The sequence below is a fragment of the Mesoplodon densirostris genome, chromosome 7 (genome assembly GCF_025265405.1).
Source record: "Mesoplodon densirostris isolate mMesDen1 chromosome 7, mMesDen1 primary haplotype, whole genome shotgun sequence".
Classification (NCBI taxonomy): Eukaryota; Metazoa; Chordata; class Mammalia; order Artiodactyla; family Ziphiidae; genus Mesoplodon; species Mesoplodon densirostris.
Genome location: NC_082667.1, coordinates 5459233 through 5481636, shown reverse-complemented (window position 1 = coordinate 5481636; position 22404 = coordinate 5459233). Strand labels below are relative to the sequence as shown.

Below are 22404 nucleotides of genomic sequence, written 5' to 3'. Positions count from 1 at the left end.
TGGGCCACTCTGAACCCAGGTCCCCTTTCCCTTGCTGTCTCCCCTCCAGACCCTACATCATCCGTGGCATGGCGCCCCCTACGACGCCCTGCAGCACAGACGTGTGTGACAGTGACTACAGCGCCAGCCGCTGGAAGGCCAGCAAGTACTACCTGGATTTGAACTCGGACTCAGACCCCTACCCGCCTCCGCCCACACCCCACAGCCAGTACCTGTCGGCGGAGGACAGCTGCCCACCATCGCCCGCCACGGAGAGGAGCTATTTCCACCTCTTCCCGCCCCCTCCGTCCCCCTGCACAGACTCGTCCTGACCTCGGCCGGGCCACCCTGGCCTCTCTCTGCCCCTGTAAATAGTTTTAAATATGAACAAAGAAAAAATTATATTTTATGATTTAAAAAATAAATATAGTTGGGATTTTAAAAACATGAGAAATGTGAACAGTGACGGGGGGTGGGCAGGGTGGGGAAAACTTTGTACAATGGAGAAAATATTTATAAACCTAATTTTTTTAAACATCATTGCCATTCTTTCATGCCGTGTGTGTTGGAGCTGAGTGTCCCCACGGAGTGAACGCTGACCTCTGGCCCTCCCTGGACAGCTGTTGGAGTCGTGCACTTGTCTTCCTGGGCATGGGCGACTTGCCATCAGGCTCCCACAGGGAGGGATGAGGCCTCTGGGCAGAGGCCTGCAGGCGGGTCAGCTTCGTGGATGCCTGACTCATGCACGACCTGATGCTTGATTTCATGCTCTGCTGTTGCCGTCCCGAAATTCTAAATAATTTTGAAGACTGAGGCCCTGCATTTTCATTTCGCATTGGGCTCTGCAGGTTACATACCTGGGCTTTGGGCTGTTCCCTGGCTGGTCCTTGCTACTGTCTGACCTGTGCGTGCCAGCCCAGGGCCGCTGCTGCCTGTCAGCACAGTGCTGGGGTGGGGTGGGGGTGGGGGCGGGGGAACTTCTCCGGCGGTCCAGTGGCTAAGACTTCACCTACCTCTGCAGGGGGCGCGGGTTCGATCCCTTAGCTCAGGGAGCGAAGATACCACGTGCCTCTCGGCCAAAACACCAAAACATAAAACAGAAGCATATTGTAGCAGATTCAATAAAGACTTTAAAAAAATGGTCCACATCAAAAAAATCTTTGAAAAAAAAACAGTGCTGGGGGGACACTTACCTGGTGGCCAGGGTTTGGGACTCGGCGCTTTCCCCGCCAAGAGCCCGGGTTCAATCTGCGGTTGGGGAACTAAGATCCCGCAAGCCATGCAGTGTGGCCATAAAGAAACAGTGCTGGGGCCCCTGCCATCCGCGTTGACCCCAGTGGATGGCGCTGCCGGGCCACACTTGCCCCGGGTTGGGGAGGGAGCCCCCCAGCCCTCCTGCTTTCCCGGCCCCCACAGTGTCCGTATCTGCAGATGGGCTGTGGAGAGCCTGGTCCTCACAGAGGCCTGCCCTGTGCCCACCCGGCTGGTACTGGAGGAAACATGGGTCAGGCCTGGCCCCTGCCCCTGGGGGTCCCCAGTCTGCGGAAGCAGTGGTGTGTCGTGAGGAGGCTGGGCTGTTCTGAGGCCAGGCAGGAAGAACCACACTTGCAGAGCTGGGAGGAAGGAAAATGCAACAGTCAGGAAGGGCCTGACCTCCCCCCACCCCCCGGAACGTCGGCGGGAGGTCAGGGCGGGAATAGGGCAGAGTGCTGGTGCGCCATCCACTGGGGAATCAAACCACAAAGAACCAGAAGAGGTGCCTCCCCACACGACCCTGAGATTGCACCTTTGAGCCCTGAGGCCTGGAGTGCCTAGGTGACAGCCGAGGGAGGGGAGAGTCTGGTGGGATGAGGAGGGCTGGGGCCCCGAGGGCTCCAAGACAGTTGGGCCAGGGGACACAGCTGGGGATGGGCCTGGTTTCCTGGGACAGACCTTTGAGGGGTAGCCTCCCCTGACTCCTGATTGCCCAGGAGATTGCCCGGGAGTTCCCCGAGGTCGTGAATCAGCGTTGGCGGTGATGGAAACAGGTGGGCTTGCTGGCAGATGCTGGGGATGGGCCGCCTGCCGTTGGTGCAAAGTAACAGCATGGGCGGCCCGCCCTGAGTGCCGAGCCAGGCCCAGCTGTGCCACCCCCGGTGGGGATCTACGCTCAAGTCCCCTTTGTAGAACGCAGGGGGCAGATCCGCCTCTGCCTGAAAAGCTTCATTTCTTATCTGCTTCATCCAGCCGCCCTGTCCGTCTGTCAAGGAAGGGTGCCATCACCCACCCCCCGGGACTACAGTAAGGCTTCCGTGAGATAAACCTTACTCAGTTGGGACCTGGCAAGTAGCAGGTTCTCCGTGAGCGGGAGAGGTGACATACTTGCCCAAGGTCACAGCGCTAAGGACCAGCAGAGCTAGAGTGCACCCAGCCTCCGGGGCCCAAGGCCGCAGCTCCTGCCCACAGAGCTGCCTGTGGAAGGAAGCTCAGGGCTCGGAGCACTTGGGCCCCCTCACTCTCAGGTGCTCGTTAAAGCACCAGTATCGATGCAGGCAGCCAGTGGGGCAGCGGGGAGCGGCTGCATCATGGGGGAGAACCCCCACCCCCCAACTCTCCTGCCCGGGTCAGCCATCCAGTCTGCTCGGGAAGCCAGGGATCTAGCACAGGGTGGGGCAGCGGCGGCTGGGCTGCTGCTCCCTGGTGGCCTATGTGTGCTGGGAGGAAGTCCTCCCTCTCCCTCTCCTGCAGGCTCCGGATAGAGCCATTGCATGGCCGGGGTGCCAGAGGGTCCACCCACTGGCCTCCTACTATATGTCAAGTAAATCTATCAGCCTTTATTAAGCGGCTACTGTGTGCAGAGCTCTGCACTTAAGTCACATGCTGGGACCCCAGAGAGCAGTGAGATGTGACCCCCTCCCTTAAAGGTGCTCAAAACCTAGTAACGGAGGCAGTTTCCAAAGCTGTGGGGAAAGCACAGTGTTATATCCAGGGGCCCGTATTCAGATGGGAAGACAAGGAGGGCTTCCTGGAGGAGGTGATGTCTAATCTGTCTCTCAAGTGTGGGGGTGAAGTTCACAGGCTTATTTCATTTAAACTTCACAACAGCCCAGCTAGGTCAATGGTATCCCCAGTTTGTAGTGGAGGAAACCAAGGCTCGGGGAAAAAGAAGTAAAGCCAGAATGTTTTTCATTCATTTGTTCAATCCTTCCTTTATCCAATAAACATTACCATCTGGCTACTGGGTGCTGCTCAATGTGGCCAAAAGGGCTTCTAGTTTCCCTTTAAACCCTCTCAGCTCTGCAGTGACACCCACTGCTCCCCAAGTCTCTGCCATCCCTTACTGAGCCCTGTGGGGTTTCCCTCATGTGATGGCCCCCTCCCCACCAACCCCATCAGAGGGGATCCACTTGTTCAGCTCGGCCTGCCTCCAACCCCAGGACGGGTGTGGGAGCTCCTCCCTGCCTGAGGTCCAGAGCCCCCTTGGGTCTACAGCTGCCCTGGGCAGCTGAACCAAATCCATGTGCCCAGATCTGGGGCACGTCCACTGTCAGGCAGGATGCTGGAGAACCAGGATGTGGGCAGTGCAGAAGGTTCTGTCCCTGAGAAGCCTGGGTGGTTGCGAAGTTGGGTGGGCTTGGATCCCATTTGGCTCCTGTTCCTTCTCCAGAGCCACTCAGCTGGCGCTTCTAGCACTGGGACCCCCTTGTTGGACCACGCCCTCTGATGATGGAGCTGGGGTGCGACCAAGGAACACCCAAAGGCCATCTTCTCTTTTCTTTCCCCGCAAGCTCGATAGTGATCCTAATCATTAGCAACCCTAGTGGTTCCCCTTTCTATCATCAGTCCTTTGGTGGGAAGGGAAATACTCACCTCCCCCGCAACCCAGCCTGAATCTTAACGCTGTGAAGAAAAGGAAAAGAAACAGAGTTTAAATTTCCATGTTAAAATGGGCCTACCCGTTATATACCCCTAGATTTCCTCACTGGTCCCTTCTCTCCAGCCTCAACACATCCTAACCTGACCCAGCAACCACCCAGCACCACCTCTGGCCCTTCCAGAGCATGTCCTCTGCCAGGGAAACCCCACTCCAGCCCTCGGATCAGGACTGAGCCTTGGTGACCTAGCAGAAGGAAAGACAATGGTGGTCTCTGTTCTCAAGGCAAGCTCAACCAATTTAAAGCCTTTTCTTTATCCTGAGCTGGTCTTTCCTATCTGAGTGTATGTGTGTGTGTGGTAAAACGTCCTTTCCTTTATGAAATCACACTAATAGTAAATAGTATTTTTTAAAAATCACTACTTGGTAGAATTAAGAGCTGGCAGCTCTGTGTCTGTTCCCCAAGGTTAAGGAGTCATAGCTGGGTGATGGGCATACGTGTGCTCACTAATACTTTTCTCTCTACTGTTGAGTACGTGTGAAATTTTTCATATAATTTTTTTTAAAGTCTAGATGGGTTGAAAATCGAAATATTAAAAATTAAATTACAAAGGGATTAGGGAGAAAAAGAGGAAGGTGGCAATTTGAGAAATCTAGAAGTTTTATGATGTTGAGGCCACTGCAGAGCTTTTGAAGTCACTCCCCTCCTTAAAGCCTGTCAATGGCTCCCCATGGTCCTCAGGAGATAGGCTCAAATCAGATGCCTCCTCCTCCAGGAAGTTCTCCCTGACTTCAACCCTTCTGGTTAGGCTAGGAGCACATCATAATTGGAGACTTTGGGTGCCCACTTATGTTGGACGAGGTACTGCGTTATTTCTTTTCTTTTTAATATTTATTTATTTGTCTGCGCCAGGTCTTAGATGAGGCACCTGGGATCTTCCTTGCGGCATGCGGGATCTTTAGCTGCGGCATGCAGGATCTAGTTCCCTGACAAGGGATTGAACCTGGGCCCCCTGCATTGGGAGTGCGGAGCCTTAACCACTGGACCACCAGGGAAGTCCCTGCATTATTTCCTTTAATTATAGTGCACATGGCTCTGTGACCCATCTCAGTCTGGGATGGAGGAGCCTGAAGCAGATACCGGCAAGTCCTTTGATGATGAATGAGTAAAGGGATACACGGATCAGTGGGTGGCTGGGCCACCTCCTCCCCAGGAGGGCAGGTGCCAGCCCTGACTGCCCCCTCCTGCCCACACACTCAGAGATGTCCCTCTGAGGCACCGCCCCCTGTCATCCACAACACTGACTTGTGCCAGAGGACCAGTATTGGGACACGGACAGGCAAGAGAGAGACCAGATTGAAGAGGACAAAGGCTTTGTGCTGGATTACCTGGAAAGGAAAGGCAGGAGGTAGGTAGGCTTAAGACTTCCTCCCCAGACAAAAGGTAGCCATTGGAAGAACAAGGCAGGCCCAGCTGCAGGGAAGGGTCACACCAAAGAGCACTGTCAGAGCATCGGTGAGTCAGAAGGACCAGGAGGTCTTTAAAAAGAATTTGTAATGAAATTAGCAATTAATTACTAAAAAAAAAAATTAATTACTGAGCATCTACTGTGTGCTAAGTACTAGGTACTGTAGTACAGCAGTGAGTAAAACAAAAACTAACCTCAAGAAGCTTTTAGTCCAATGGATCATGAAACAGAAAGTTCAGCTTTCAGTCCTGCTCAAGAGCACAGGGTTCATCTCATATTTAATGTTATTTAAAGCATCACATTGTACAGAGTGCTTTTACTGTCCCGGGGTTCCCTGCAGCCTCTCCCGTGCTCCTAGGTCCAGTCGCTAGGGACTGCCCCTCTGGTCCTATGCTACTGCTATAGCACAGCCTTGCTGCTCTTAATCCAAACAATCCTTTCTAAAGTATGGCCTGAATTCGCCCTTCTGTTGCTCCGAAGCTTTTCCTGGCCCTCGCTGTCTGAGGATAAACCCCAAGCTCCTTTGTGTATCCTCCAAAGCTGCTATGAGTCTTCCCATTGTTCTCCCCCCAGACCTGTGGTCACCACGACCTGGTCCTCCCACAGATGTGCCTCCCCCAACCACGCTTCTGCAGTTCCCTCTGCTGGGTATACCTGCCTCTGCCCCACTCCGGATTATCTGTATGTATGTCCCTCTCCCTAACCCTCTGCACCAAGCACATCTTCTGAACTGGTTTCAATCTTGACTGTGTTCTTCACTAGCTGTGTGGCTTGGTCAAGGCTCTGAGCCTCTTCCGAACAGTAGAATCAAGGCAAGTAACATCTGCCCTTGGTTACTGCCTTCCTAGAGGCCCAGTGCCCTTCAGGGCATGGACACAGTCAGGTAGGTGTTATCACCAGTACTTTACAGATAAGACCCGGAGATTCAGAGGGGCACTGATGACCCAGCCAAGGTCACTCAGCCAATACGGGTGTCTAAATGCTTTCTGGCTCTCAGTTAACTAACATGTAATGTTGCGATGATAATCCATAAGCAATGAACTCCTTCTAGATTCTGCTTCTAGCCACAGGCTCGCTGAAAGGGGGTGAACTGGGGGAGAGGCATGTTTGCACCAGAGACCCAGCTCCCCAGGTGCTGGGGTTGACCCAGTTCAAGCTGGGCTCCATTCTCCCTGCCATTTGGCACGGGGGCTCAGAGAGTCTGAGTCAGGGAGGTGGAGGGCCAGCTGGGGCGGGTGCACAGGGGTGCAGCGGGATGCTGAGCATTGGGAAGGCAGCCCAGGGGCCAACTCCAATGGCCCTGCCATCCCGCTACCCCCAGGGGCCAAGCTCTGTCACTTTTCTCAGGCCTGGACTCTGGGAGACAGCCTGGGGAAGCCCCGCAGTAAGCCTGCCTCCTGTCGTTGAGGTGGAGTGGTCATCTCTGACCAAGCCAGTGCCCCCAGGGAAACCTGCCATCCTCCCTGCACGGGGTCCTCTTTATGACTCCAGGCCCAGCACCCATCTGAGCATTGGGACTGTTGGTTTCCCCCGGGGCGTCACCTCTCCCACCACAACCCAACCTGCTCCAAAAGCCCCATCCTGGGGTCTCAGGTCTCTCTCCCTGCCACCCAGACCTAGGCCCACGGTTCTGTTCTCCCTGTCCCGTGGGTGGAAATGTCAGCTGCTCAGGAAGACCCCGACCACTCTGCGGTCTGCTTTACTTACCTGGTGTTGCCCAGGTGGAGTCTGACGTCTCCCACAGACGTCAAAGCCAGGACCCTCTGCTGCCTGCGCACCCCCGCAGGCTGGGCACAGACCAAGTGCTCACTAGATTCGAATGAAGCTCCTGCGTAAATCCTTCCGCGAGGCAAAGCAAAGACCCCCGCCTCGCTGCACTTCTCCTCCCGCACGGGACTGGGCGCACAGGTTGGGGCTCCTGGCCCCTCACTTTGCCCCTGTAACGCCTGGTACTGCCGCCGCGTTTGAGAACAAAGTGACCACCACCGGCGGGCGACCCCTCAACCTTTATAAAATTCAGCCGTGGAGAATGCGGGCGTCGATCCCGCTACCTCTCACATGCTAAGCGAGCGCTCTACCATTTGAGCTAATTCCCCCGCCCTGATAGGGAGTCCTGCCGCCGAAATACATTGTGGCTCACGTCATCACCGGTTTCCTCCAAGCCCTCCGACCCGCCTGCCCGCCGGCCTCGCTACCCCATTGGTTCTCTTGCAGCTCCCAGAGCTACGGCCATGATTGGTTTGGCTCAATTTAGTTTTAAAAAGCATTGGCTATCGGATTGGTGGTCCGAAGCGTCCGTCAAGCGGAGGCCCTGCTGTTGCTACGGTGTAGGGGGACCCAGCCAGGTTTCTCTCGGTTTCTGATTTGTTTCTCCAGACTCCGGGGTCCTAGAGGTTCCGGATCCGTCAAGTCCATGGGAAAAGAATGCGCCCCTCGCACTTGACGGACGGGGTCTGCGAGCCAATCGGAGTGGGTGCAACGGGGCAGCAGTGTGACCCAATAGGTTGCAGGGGGCGGGAGAGGGAGGCCAATGAGCGTGGAGCCGGGGGCGGGGGCAGGGCCTTGATTGGACGCGAGGCGGCGGAGGGAGGGCGGGGGGAACTCAAGGCCTGCTTGATACGTCCGCCATTTTGGGCGCTTCGCTGATGGTGTCGGTGAGCGCGTTTCCCGCCTGAGCGCAACTAGCGGCGAGTCGCGGGCACCTCCAGGTAATGGGGGGAGGGGGCGGCGGAGCGGGCCGCGGCGCGGGGTGCGCGGGGTGCGCGGCGCGCGGGCGGCGGCGGGGCCCCTCCGCCCGGCCTCGGCTGCTCGGGGAGGGAGCGTCCCGGCCCCCTCCCCTCCCCCCCGGAATTCGCCGCTGGGCGGCCGGGGAGGCGCGGCGCCCGGGCTCCCCGGCTCTTCCCCGCCCGCGCCTGTCAGCCGCTTGCTCGCCCGCCGCAGGCCGCGGGGGCCCCGCCGGGCCGGGCGGCTGGGCGGGTCGCGGCCCGGGCGGCGAACTTTGCGCCCGCGTTGACGTCCGCGGCCTGGCGTGGCGGGCGGCCGGCCGGCCGGCCGGCCGGGCGCGCCCCTAAGCCGGCCGGGCCCCGCTCCGCTCCGCTCCGGCCTTTCCGCCCCGAGCACCGTCCGCTGCCCGCGGGCCCCGGAGCGCGGAGCGTGTCAAGTTGAGGCGGAGGCTCGCCGGAGACTCGCGAAGGCCATTGTTGGACTCGGTTCTTCGGGAAACAAGTTCTGTGGGTTTCTGCTCCTTCGCCGCAGAGTCATCGGGATACGCAGAGCCCGGCTCGGAGTGTTTAAACCTCCTTCCGAGCGATTTGCGAACTCCGGTGTTGCGACTCCAGCGCAGACCTGGTCGCGAAAGCCTCCTTGGCGCATATGCACAAGGGGGGTGGTCCTTCTCTCGGCCGCAAGTACCTCCCTCTTAAAGAAGCCCTCTCGCCGTTCCCTCGGAGGGGCTTCCTCCCGGTCCTGCTTGCCCTGATCACAACTTGGACTCTTGGTTGTAGGTGGACGGAATGAGTCCTTGGATGTACCTGTGTGTCCTGACGTTTCAACCTCGGAGCTTCGTGTAATTTTCTCGGTACTTCACCATTTTCTCTGTGGGTCGGATAGAGCTTTATGTTTTGCTTTTCTGGGAGGGGCGCTTGGGAGTTGTTTCCTTTCATCCTCACAGCACTTAATGTTAAAATGTGGCTGTTTTGTTAATGTGGAGTTGACTGCGATTTTGTCCTCAAGGTCACGTTGTAGGTAGGCAGCAAGTGGGAAAGATACTCCAGATTTCCAGCCACTGGAAAGTCTCCTAAGCGGTGGTGGTGGTGGAGCTTTCTTTGCTCTCGGGTTAGACTGCCTGCTTTCAGGTCTCGGCTTCACCACTTTCTAGCCCTGTGACCTTGGGCAGGTTACCCAAACTCCCTGCTTCTTCTGTGATACGGGAATAACAACAGTGTCTCCCTCCTTAAGTTTGTCGGGAGGAGAGGAGTTAATAATACGTGTAAAGCAGCTCGAAACGGTGCCTGGCACGAAGAATCCGCTTAGTAATTAGTGGCCATTATTAATTTAAATTTGATTTTTAAATGTTTAGATACTATTAGGAAGTCACATGAGTGTTTAAGTCCTGGCTTTTGGTGACTGTCTTTAGAAAGCTCTGTGTATTTAAGAGTCATTTGGCCTGAGAACCACCCAGGAGAAGGGGTGGATGAAGATTGATTAAGTTACAAACGTTTTCTGGAGTAATTAGTGGTGGTGCCTCGGAATGGTTTAAGAGATGGTTAAATAAAGAAAAGGCCATCGGGAGCTCAAGTCGGATTCTGTTCCTACCATACTTTTGGATACTACGTATTGAGTGTGATTGGCCCCCAATAACTCTAGAGTTTTTTAGTGTACTCCTGGGTTCTTATTGAGATTTGAAAGGTTGCTGTGTATTGAGATATACTTCAGTGAAGATAGTTTGGGAAATAACTCTTGTCCTGGATGGATGTTTTGCATTTCAGTGTGTTTGATCAGAGTCTAGAGTATCTAACGAAATGCCATGCACGCACTCACACATATACTCACAGTCTTTTGATTCCTGCCCCGTGCTCTTCTGCCTGGTACTTGAAACCATGCTTGACTTTCCGCTGGAATTACTTGCTTGGGCCCTGGCTTGCTTTGTTGCACTGGGGAAGTGTTATTTTGATAGACTTGGTCTTAAGTACAGATGAGCATCTCGCTGGTTTAACTTACTGAGGAACAGGAAGAAGATTGTTTTAGATTAGAAAACTAGCTTTTGTGTAAAGTATAGCAAAACAAAAACTTGCTGGTTTCAATTAACTGCTTGTGAATTTGAGAAGCAGACCATAACTGGACAGAAAATGAATAGTGATAAAATTAAGGCTTGACAGGGTGAGGTTTGCATAGCCTCTTTAAAGTAAATTTTTGCATTGATTTGGTACAAAGATAATGTGCTTGTTACAGATGAGACATCTTCCTTAAAACAGTATTTGTCAGGGTTGGAATTTAGTTTGCTTCTTTGATAAACTTGTATCTTGGGGTTTTATATTTTGGATATTTGAGAGGCAGCCTGAGTGTGTATATTGGTCTAAAATTTTACAGTGCCTTATTACCCTTAAGAAGAATGATAGCGAAGTTCTTCTAACCGTCTGCTCAGCTAAAACTCAGCTCTTAGTTTATTTCATAAAAAGCACAAGAGGCTGTGGTAGCTCCTTCTCATAAGTCAAGATCTGAGCCCTGGTGTGAGCTGAGGATTAGCTACTTTTTCTTAGGTGAGATGGATAGAAAAAAATAGACCTGGCTTCTTGGCTTTAAAAAGCTTTCTTATCTCTTTCCTTTCTTGAGAGAACCTCACATGGTTGGTTTTTGATTTACTCTCGATCAGTGGTTCTCAACTGGAGGATGATTTTGCCCCAAAGAAACATTTGGCAATGTCTGGAGACGTTTTTGCTTGTCACATTTGTGGGGTTGGGCAGTGTACTATTGACTTCTAGAGGGTAGAGACCCGGGATGCTGCTAAACATCCTATGATGCACAAGATGGCAACCCTCTCCCCCCAATAAAAAATTATCCAGCCCCAAATATCAGTGGTGCTGAGGTTGAGAAACCCTGCTCTGGATAGATGGCCTAATCTGGCCTGCATTGGAATCATTTGGGATACTTTTTAAGATCATGGGTGATGAACCCCACCTCTAGAAATGTGTGGTGAGAGTGAGAATATGTTTTTAAAAGCTCCTCAAGTAGTACTGAAGTGCAGCTAGGTTTTGGAACCACTCTTCTAGACCACAGATTTTAGGGACTGCTTGTGGGTCAAGGAATTCTTTGTGTCATCTGTGAGCTCTACCTATACCTAGATCCTACCTTGGACATTACTTAGTGGGGAAAGATGGTGTACCTATGTTATTTTCAGGTGCTGAAATTTAAAGGAGACTGAACTTTAAAAAAATTTTTTTAAAGTGAATTTATTTTATAAAATAATTGAGAAACTTTTTTTTTTTTTCTGTTGCTTCATGAGAATCTATTGCCATAGCTGAAACTTAGTGCTCTCAGGTGTTTAGGATTGTTTGTGCCTATGCTAAATAACCTTATCCTGCTGTGATTTTTGAGTTTTGTATCTTTTGCCCTCATCCTGTCAGTCAGCTGTCAGTTCTGTTTTTAGATGCCAGCTTCATCATTATCTTTTTTTTTTTTTTTTTTTTTAAATGAAAGCCTATTTCCAGAGAGTTAGCCCTGGATTGATTTGCCAGTTCTGCCCTTTGAAGGCAAGAGAGAGGCAAACTCTATGCTTATTGTTTAACACAGTGACCCTTGCTTGCTAGCAAAGGGGGATTGCCTGTGCCCTGGACTCTGACCCAAGTGGGTGAGTGTTTTTCCTCCTGGGGAGGTGAGGTACAGTAGAAGAGAGACTGGCAGAGATCCTTTTCTCACACACACTTAGAATATGGATGATCTAGTTTATTGAGCGGAAGAATGTTAGTATAAAAATTGTACAGATTTTCACCAACCGAATGTGAAAATCTCGACATATAAAAGGGAGATCAGGGAAGCACTTTCTAATCCTTCATTCTGAAGTCAGACCTATGGCTATGCTGAGAATGACAAGTGACCACTCCTCCTGTCTACTTCTTCTAATCGTCATTTATTTGATCAGCAAATACATTGAATCCTTACTCTGTCAGGAACTGTATTAGGGATTCAGTCATGAACAGGCATTTAAGGACTTGCAGTCTGTGGGGAGAGGCAGCACGCTGTGAGGCCAGAGAACACAGCTTGTTAGACTTGTATGTGGTGTAAATAGCAGACTCTTAATGAGAGGCCCTAGAGACTTGAGAGGAAAGAGCTTGTGTTTGCTGGTTGGGTGGTTGAGATTGCCAGAAGTCTCTTGCCATAAAGTAAAATAGTTACACCTTTGTTTCTCATATGTATTGAATAGTGACTTCCACTTTTCTCCTTGGTTTGGTGTGTCTGAGCAGTGCCACTCTTCCCATGCTGGTGAAGCTGCTTTGCAGTGACAAATAGGATTGACCTATATTGTCTTTTGTTCCATAGATGTTGGTTGCAACATCTTGATCAAACCTGGAACACTGACTGTTCCCATACTGATCGGAGGCTTGGTGTAGGTTCATGCTGAACATCTTGAGCATCTTTGAGATCCATGGTGCTTCCAGTGGGAATGGGTTTTTTTCTGCTGCAGTCTGGATCGAGGTTGACTGTAGATTTGACTTTGGCTTACATTTAGTTGCCACGGAAACCCCCTTTCCTTCTCCCTCCCTCCCTCCCTCCCTCCCCCTTTATTTTTCTTTACTAGGAGGGGAGAGAGAGTTACTAGTCAACGCCCAGTTTGTTTCAGGTTTTGAATGATTATGAACTGACATCCTGGGTACCAGGTAGATTGGCTAGATGGTAAAGAAGCAAGTAAAAGGGAATCTTGGCAGTACTTGAAAGGCTTCTTCACCTTAACTAGGACATTTTTGTGTCACAGACTTTGCAAAGATCTGGGGTTACTCTGAGTAGAGGAGGTTTACTACTTCTCACTTCTGCTGGCTAGCATTGATCTGTTTTATTAAGTATTAGTGAAGACTACACAATCGACTGATTTTATACAAATAAAGTTTGATAGGTTCTGAACATCTTTTTACTGATATAAGGAGACTCTGATTTTGTACTTCTCAACAACTCTGGAGAAAACTAGGGTATTACTAATTCCAAAATATCTTACAGTGGGAATATGTATTGACTTGGAACGGTTTGTGTACCCCAGAGGCTGACTGCCCTGAAATCTGGTGGCCCAAAGGAAAGATGAATGAGATTGTTTTTTGAAACATTAGGCAGCTGAACTAAAAAGGTGGCAATAAATAAATAAATAAGTAAAAGCAAGCAAGCCTGCAGAAGTAAAAGTATGACTGAATGTTGAGTCAGACTTGGAGAAAGCTGTGTGGATTGCTAGTGGGAGCCTGGAGTTCCCTGGACCTGGATGTAGATCTGAACAATAATGCTGTTGTCAACAGTAATGCGACACACTGACAAGGAGGGAAAGGGGAGCTTGCCTGAGACCCTATCAGGGTGAGTAAGGCAGCAGTTACACTAGCCACTAAGGCACACTCCGGGGTGGCCTCCTCTATCCCGTAAGGGTTAGTGTAGTCAGTAGACATTGGCTGGACCTTGGTGAAATCTGGGCCTTCAATCCCCAGATGAGGCAGTGGTGGGAGAAACATTGACAAGTATTGACTTGAGTGGCTGTTGGGGGCTTCCTTTCATGAGAATCATGGTTTTGGAGGTCATTGATTATTAGAGAAAAATTTAGGCCATGCTGGAAAATAGACCTATAGGCAGCAGAGAAATCTCAGTTCCTGGGTGATTCCTTAGGGTTTCGGTGGCCCCAGTAGACCATAATTTCAAGTGTCATTTGTTTCAACAATAATATCATAGCTGGAACTCACTGCGAGTTAAGAATAAACACAACATTGTGAATAAACTATACTCCAATAAAAATTTAAAGAAAAAAATAAATGGTTAACTTCTGAGTTGGTGTTTTGTTTGTTTTTTAGTGGTAGTACATATCTGTTTTTGTCATTGTAGTAGATGAGGGAGTGTAGTGTCTCCTGGTTTACTTTTGTTGACTTAGAGATACATAGGGTTTCTGTTGCCTCTGGACAGTGGGCAGGTCACATCTGCCTCTGTTGCCTGTGATGAGACCCAGTCCCTTCTGATTAAACAATACTCTTTGAATCACCCCCTTCCCCCCTTTCCACTGTGGACCTCTCATCCTTGATTTATTATACTCTTAGATGGATACAGCAGCTATGTATTTGGCACCTATCATAGGGATAGTATTTATTTATTTATTTGCGGTACGCGGGCCTCGCACTGCTGTGGCCTCTCCCGTTGCGGAGCACAGGCTCCGGACACGCAGGCTCAGCGGCCATGGCTCACGGGCCCAGCCGCTCCGCGGCATGTGGGATCCTCCCAGACAGGGGCACGAACCCGTGTCCCCTGTATCGGCAGGTGGACTCTGAACCACTGCGCCACCAGGGAAGCCCAGGGATAGTATTTTAAGCTAAGGAAGTTTTCACAGATTAATATCTGTTCTCTGTTCTCAATTCAGAGTGTCTTGTGGAGGTCAAGAGTGCACAGGACCTAAAATAGCTGACTTTGAGTTCTGGCTTCCACAGTCTTCCAGCTGTGTAATCATAATATTAGATGACATCTCTGTTTCTTCGTTTCCTGTTTGTGAAACGAATATTAAATATAAACGAACTAGCACAATGCCTAGTACACAGTCATATTTGTTTTAATATTACTGTTATCAGTCTTCTTCCTAATAACAATAGAAATCAGTTCAGAGATGACTAATATAAGTTGCAGTGAAATGCCCTGAAGAAGTGAAATGGAATATTATGGCATCATAGAGGACCTTCGAGGTGTAACTAGCTGCTCTGGGGAAGTATAGGGTGATGGCGAAGTGGGTCAGGGCAGGTTGTAGAGTTAGGTGGTAGTGGTGGTGTTGTCTTCTTTCCCCCCCCAGATTTGGATTATGTTATATAGATTTTATTTGCTAAAATGTGATAATATTTTCTTACTGGGGTGGGAGTAGAGATCATAAATTTGAGGTTTTGCACTTTGCTTTCTAAAATATTCATCTTTAAAATCTCTCTGGCGCTTTAAGACAGTATAAAAACCCCGTTTGCTTTGGAATCCCTCGTGTTATATGGAACTATATTTTTTCAGTGTACTGTGCTCTTGGAGATAATCACACATGTCTTGAAGGATCAATGTTTTGTTTTCGTTTTTGTTTTGAATTTTTATTTATTTATTTGGCTGTGCCGCGAGGCATGCGGGATCTAGTTCCCTAACCAGGGATCGAACCCGTGCCCCCTGCAGTGGAAGCTCATAGTCTTAACCACTGGACCGCCAGGGAAGTCCTTGAGAGATCAGTGTTTTTTAACAGAAAATTGGCTCTTTTAAATTTTGCTTTCAGTTTCTTTTCAAATTTCACATTATAACCAGACAACTCTTTTCTGTAAAGGGCCAGTCAGTAAATATGTTAGGCTTTGCTGGCTATATGGTCTCTGTAACAACTCGATTCTGCTGCTGTGGTGTAAAAGCAGCCACAGTCAACGTGAAACACATGAAGGTGGCTGTCTTCTAGTAGAGTTTTATTTACAAAAACAGGTGGTGGGCTGGATTTGACCTGTCTTGCTCTAACCTGTTCTTTGTTTCAATTTTTCATGAGGTCATATGTTCAAGAAGTATATGTCAGCATGTGTACAGATATTAAATGTTAAAACTACCAATTGTGCACCCACTGACCAGCTTAAGAAATGGAATGTTGCCACTACCTTTGGCTTCCTGTATGAGCTCCCCGACCACTCCTACCTCTTCTGACCTCCCCAAAGCAAAGGCTGCCCTGCATGTATCATTTTCTTTATTTACTTTATGGTGTTACTATCTGTGAATGTATCCTTATATAATATAACTTACTTTTTGCATGTGTTTATATAAATGGAATCGTTTTGTTCTGTAATTCACCCCCTCCCCTCTTACTGTTTTTGAGACTCATTTATTCAGATGTTTGAGTACTTATGTCTTAGGCGATAAGACATACGTTCTGATGCTGGCTATATTAGCAGTGAGCAAAGAAGACATTGTCCCTGTCCTCTGGAACTTACGTGTTGGTGGAGAAAGACAGTTAAAGACAGAAAGTCAAAGAGACGATAGTCATGTGGTGATACAGCTGGGAGCAAAGTCAAGCCAGGTGGGTGGGGCTGTTTGCAGATTGAAATAAGGTGGCCAGGAGGGGCCTTCCTGACCTCTGAACACAGGAGGTGAGGCAGGGAGCCACGTGGCTACGGGTTGGGGTGGGGTAAGGGGAGTCTCACAGGCAGAGTCCGGTGCAAGTGAGGTGCTAAGAAGGGTTGTACCTGCTGTGTTGGAGGGACAGTAGAGAGCCTGGCAGGAGGGAGAGTGGCAGGAGAGGAAGTGGGGGTGGGGGGCGGGAGCCAGTCACACAGGCAATTGGGATTTTGTTTGTTTCTCTGAATGAGATGGGAAGTATTGTAGTGTTTTGAGCAGGGGTGTGATATGAGATCTGATTTATGTTTTTAAAACGTTCCCCTGAAACCGTCTTAAGAATAGCTGCCCCTCTGCTGCCCAGGATCCAACAAAACAGTAATGGCAGCTTGGACTGACGGGGCACAGGGGTGGAAGTGAGGACGGGATGGATTCTGGGTGCATCTTGAAGGTCGGGCCGACAGGCTTTGTTGACAGATTGAATATAGCTGAGAGAGCGGAGTGAAGGTGATACCGACCAGGGGTTTTTGCTTGCGGTCAAGATGGTGGGAGGTGCAGGTTTGGAAGTAAGATCAAGAGCTGGGGTCTGGGCCTGTTGCATTTGTGACGGTCTTCGTTCGAGAGCCGACTGGAGCCACGTAGGGTTACGGCGTTTGGAGTTGAGGGGAGAGGTCTGGGCTGAGGATAGACATGTGGGAGTCGTCAGTGTTTTGATGACACTTAAAAGTCCTGCTGTTGAGTGAGCGCACTGATGAATGAGGGCCTAGGCAGCAAGGAAAATGGGGACAGGCAGGCTCCGAGGTAGAGGAGAACCAGGTGGGCATTGCATCTTTGAAGACGGGGGAGGTGTCCTCAAGGGGGAGGGAGTGAGAACCCACGCCCAGTGCTCCTGCTGTGCCCTCAGGTGAAATGAGGGCCCAGACTTGTCCTGTGGCTTTGGTGGCACATGAGTCACTGATGACCTTGACAAGAGCAGTCCCCACACGGTGGTGCAGGAAGAGTCTGGAGAGGAGGGTTCACGAGGGATTGAGAGAAGAGGAGTGTTTTGTGGGCACTTGGCGCTGTGCTAAAGGGAGAGTTGGGGCCCTGAGAAAGTTGGTTGAGATGGCCGAAATTACAGCATTTTTGTACTGTTGGTGGGAAATGGTTCTGTACAGAATGAACACCTTGAAGAAGCGGGAGAGGGGACATTTGCTGGGAATGGGCCCACGTGGAGCACCCGTATCCTCTTCCTTGGTGAGATGAGGGAGAGCATAGTAGGGGAGCCGGCATGGTGGGAGCAGGGCCGTTTTCTTCTTTCTTTTTTTCTCCGTGAAATAGGAGGAGTTATCAGTGAAAATGAGGGTGAGTAGGGGCCGGTGGGGTGTGAGTAGAGAGGAGAAGGTATGCAGTATTCTATGGGAGGGTAAGAATGTGAATGGACTAGCCATGTGGAATGGCCTCCTGAGGGGAGCCGTCCTTAGTTTAAAGTGAAAAAAGCAGTTGTGTTCTTTTTCCTGGGAGCAGAGTAGGCAGTGTTGCAGTTGTGTTGGTGTTGTGGTTTACCCAGGCAAAAGTGGCAAAGCAAGAGAAGGTCAAGGGAGTGATTATAATGGTGAGGTATGGACTTGAAGCTGGGAAGGGAGGGAAATGAGACCATGCAGATAACAAGTTTTGTCTACATTGATGTGTGTAGCTATAGTTTATTCCTTTTCACTTCTGTGTTCTATTTCAGACTGAATATCTCATTTTATTCTCTGTCCTGTCATTGTAGGATAGGATGGTTTCCACTAAAGACACAACGAGGCTTTGAACAAGTGCAAAAGCATTTCCCCAAGGTATGAAGCCTTGGAGAGAACTAGAACTTCAGGGTAGTGGGACCTGTACACAGCTTTAACTTTAGTTAAAAATAGTTGAACCAGTTTACCCTCCTACCAGCACTGTTGTTCTGCATCCTTGCCAACTCTTGGTATTGTCAGACTTTTTTGTATTTGCCAGATTAGTGGGTGTGAACTTACATCTCATTTTTTAATTAATAGCTTTATTGAGATGTAATTCACATATTACAATTTACCCATTTAAAAGCATACAATTTAATAGGTTTTAGTATATTCACAGAACTGTGTAATGATCACCACAATCTAATGTTCGAACATTTCATCATCCTGAAAAGAAACCTTGTACCCATTAGCAGTGACTCTCCATTCCCACCTAACCTCTAGGCAACCACTAATGGACTTTCTGTGGATTTGCCTGTTCTGGACATTTCATGTAAACGGAATCATACAATATGTGGTCTTTTGTGACTAGCTTCTTCCACTTAGCATGTTTTCAAGGTTTATCCATGTTGTAGCATATTTCAGTGTCAGTGTCGTTGCATTTGATTGCTGAATAACATTCCATTGTATGGACATATGACATGTTATTTATCCATTCATCAGTTGGTGCATGTTTGGGTTGTTTCTACTTTTTGACTGTTATGAACAGTACTGCTGTGAGCATTTGTGTATAAGTCTTTGGAGGGGCATAGGTATTTATTTCTCTTGGTGTATACTAAGGAGTGGAATTGTTGGGTAATGTAACTGTGTTTAACATTTTGAAGACCTACCAAACTGTTTTCCAAAGTGACTGTACCATATTATATTCTCACCAACATTGTATTAGGGTTCTAATTTCTCCATGTCCTCACCAACATAGATTATTTTCCCTTTAAAAAGAAATTATTGCCATGCTAGTGATGTGTGGTATCTCATTGTGATTTTGCCTTTCCTGAATGACTAATGCTGTTGAGCATCTTTTCATGTCCTTATTGGCTGTTCATATATCTTCTTTAGAGGAACGTCTATTCAGGTAATTCTTTGGCCATTTTTATTAATTCATTTATCTCTGCATGGTTTTAATGTTTTTCTTTCATATTACTACTGAAGTTGAGCATTTTTTTGGCTATTTGGATTTCTTCTTTTGTGAAATACCTGTTTGTCTTATTTTATTATTTTTTTTGCGGTACATGGGCCTCTCTCGTTGCGGAGTACAGGCTCCGGACGCGCAGGCTCAGTGGCCATGGCTCACGGACCCAGCCGCTCCGCGCCACGTGGGATCTTCCCGGACTGGGGCACAAACCTGTGTGCCCTGCATCGGCAGGCAGACTCTCAACCACTACGCCACCAGGGAAACCCATGTCTTATTTTTTTTCCTCTTGAGTTGTTTGGTTTTTCTTATTTGTAGGAATTCTTATATATTCTGATTTTTATTAATTATTTGTGTGACAAATATCCTTTCCCAATTTGTGACCTGTCTCTTTACTGTGTTTATGGGATTTTTAGAAAAGTGTTTTTTGAAAGAAAGCATGTAATAAAAGGGCAAAAATGGATCTTAATATCTTATAATCTTTTCTTCTAGCCCTCATACTACCCAAGTAGAAGAGGAAATAGATTTTTTGGTTTATAGGTACTTGTCTTTTTTAAAGTTTTATGTTTTTTTCTTTCTACGGGTCTCGCATTTTTTGTTGTTGTTGTTGTTGTTGTTAGATTTGTTCTTTGGTGACTTTATAGTTTTTGTTGCTGTTGTAAATTTTTTTTTAAGTTAAAAATTTCAATTTGCTGGTAAATGGAAATGCAGATGACTTTATATGTGAGTCATACTCATTAACTTCTTTAACTTAATAATTTGCTTGTGTACTCTTGGGGGGGGTTATGTAGATAATCATCTAATCTTTAAATAATGACAGGTCATTTCTTTCCAGTCCTTTACTTTTTATATCTTCACTCTAGTCTTCACTGCATTGCTTCATGGCAACCATCACCAGTGGGGAATATAAATGGTAATGGCAGGCATCCTTGTCATAGTCCCGGTTTTAAGGGAAATGCTTTTATCTTTCACCATTAAATGTGTGGCTACTTTTTTTTTTTCCTTTAACAGGTTGAGGAAGATTTCTTCAATCTTAGTTTATGGAGAAATTAAAAAAAAAATCACAAGTGGGCATTGCACTTAATTGAATGCATTTTTTATATCTATTGGGATGATATTACACTTTTTTCCTTTAATCTAGTAATATGAAAAATTGCTCTAAAGGGTAATATTGGAATTAATTTCACATTTCTGGGATAAATCCAGCTCAATCATGACATATTCTTTTTTTAAAAAATATTCTTTGATTTCGTTTTTGGCATGTATTTTTTTTGACCTTGCCACTCGGCTTGCGGGATCTCAGTTCCTTGACCAAGGATTGAACCTGGGCCCCAGCAGTGAAAGTGCCAAGTCCTAACCACTGGACCGCAAGGGAATTCCCTTAGATATATTTTTTTACTTGCTAATATCTTAGGATTTATGTATCTGTGTTCATTGGTAAGATCTCTAACTTTCCTTTTTTGTATCAGCTCTATGAGTTTTGCTATCAAGGGTATTCTCAGTCTAATAAAATAAGCTGTAGTGTTTTCTCCTTTTTATTCTCTTAGAGAGTTTGTATGTAAAATTGGAATTATCTCTTCTTTCATTGTGATAAAACTTGCCTGTAAAACCATCAGGACCTGGTGTTTTCTGTCTGAATTTAAAAGTTACTGGCTTGGTTGCTTTAATATTTATAGGATCATTAGAGTCTTCTTTTCCTTGAGTCACACTTGGTAATTTACATTTTTCTAAAACATTTATTTTGTCCGTGTTTTCAAATATATTGGCAGAAAATTATAATCTCTTATCTTTTGACTCCGCCTGATTTGTAATTAATTACTAATATTTAGTTTCTTAAACAAGGATTCTTAGCTCATTAATTTTCAGGTCTTTTGTATATATGTATACATATATATGTAAATAAAGTAGTAACTACCCTTTAAATACTACTTTAGCTCCAATTCAGTAGTTTTACTATGCAAAATTTTTCTTTTAGTTCTGAATATATTCACATTTTCATTTTGATTTCTTCTCTGACTTAGAAATTTAGAAAGTGTATTGAAAAATGTTGATGTATTGATATATATTTTATTTATTTATTTACGGCTGCATTGGGTCTTCATTGCTGTGCGCGGGCTTTCTCTAGTTGCATCGAGTGGGGGCTACTCTTCATTGTGGTGCGCGGGCTTCTCATTGCGGTGGCTTCTCTTGTAACAGAGTATGGGCTCTAGGCACACGGGCTTCAGTAGTTGTGGCACACGGACTTAGTTGCTCCACGGCATGTGGGATCTTCTAGGACCAGGGCTCGAACCCATGTCCCCTGCATTGCCAGGTGGATTCTTAACCACTGTGTCACCAGGGAAGCCCTGTATCTTTTAATGTTTGTTATTGATTGCTAACATACATTGTGCTAATAAAATGTGGTCCAGTGTGATTTTGATTGTTTGAAATTTGTTGAGGCTGTTTTAATGGTGTCTAGTTTGTGGCAAATTTTTATCAGTTTTCCACGTGTGTTTAAAAAGAATGTGTTTCCAATTTTAAGGTCAGGTTTTCCCATGTTTATTGGATGAAACACATTAATTGAATTCACATTCAAACTAGTGTCCTTAACTAATACTGTCTGCTTGTTCCATCAGTTACAGAGAGGGGTGTGGTTAAAATCCCATTGTGATGGAACATTTGTCAAATTCCTGTAGTTCTCTCAATTTTTGCTTTCTATCTATAAGTTTAGAATTGCTAAGTTTCCAGTGACTTGCACAGTTTGTCATTCTGTAACGAATCTTTGTTTCTAGGAACATTTTTTCCACTAAAGTATATTTTGTCAGATATTGGTATAGCTGTACCAAGGGACTTTAGTTAATGTTTGCTTGGTATATATTTTTCTGCCCTTTAACTATCAAGTTTTGGTGCCCTTAATGTTTTAGGAGTGCCCTTTGAAAGCAGCACACAGCTAGATTGCATTTTTATAATTTGACTTTAAGCTGATTAGTCTATTTACATTAGTTGTGATTGAAATATTTGGTTTATTTCTTCTTTCGTATTTTGTGCTCTCTAATTGGGCTTTTTTTCTGTTCTTTTCCTTTGCTTGCCTATATATTGTGGGATTTTTTTCCTTCATTCCTGTCTACTGTTTTTACCTACACCCAGTAAGAGATTAGACACTTCTTTTCTTGGTGATCTTAGACATTTCATATTTAACTTAAGGCCTAAAGTTAATTGATATCTTTACCCTTATAAGAATTTTCAAATGCTTTTAATCCCAGTTTATATGCAGCTATTGCCTAATTAGATTAGAATTAGAAGTGAGCCGTCAGTTTTTCCTTATCCAGGAATTTGAGGTATTCTGTGCCTAAAGTGCTCTTCATGTTGGCCAGTCCAGCAGATATGTTTAGTCTTTTTTTATTTTTAGATTGCTGGCATTACCTTTTATTTTCACTTGCTCTTTTGGTGTCTTGCTACTTT

The 22404-nt window shown here is 47.3% G+C and overlaps 2 protein-coding genes across 11 annotated transcripts in view; both read left to right on the top strand.

Annotated features, from left to right (window-relative positions):
• LRP5 (LDL receptor related protein 5) overlaps positions 1-446 on the top strand; it is a 121036-nt gene extending 120590 nt beyond the window's left edge. For both annotated transcript variants that reach the window (XM_060103742.1, XM_060103741.1), the window contains exon 23: positions 50-446. In XM_060103742.1, the coding sequence (XP_059959725.1) occupies positions 50-311 (262 nt within the window). In that variant the 3' untranslated portion in view covers positions 312-446. The remainder of the gene's footprint in view (positions 1-49) is intronic.
• Positions 447-7902: 7456 nt separating this feature from the next.
• The window catches only part of PPP6R3 (protein phosphatase 6 regulatory subunit 3), a 131519-nt gene continuing 117017 nt past the window's right edge, over positions 7903-22404 (top strand). For 6 of the 9 annotated variants that reach the window (XM_060105385.1, XM_060105383.1, XM_060105387.1 and 3 more), the window contains exons 1-2: positions 7903-8009; positions 8805-8878. The gene's annotated coding sequence lies outside the window, so the exon portion shown is untranslated. The remainder of the gene's footprint in view (positions 8010-8804; positions 8879-22404) is intronic. The other 3 variants (XM_060105386.1, XM_060105382.1, XM_060105379.1) reach the window with 1 other exon arrangement.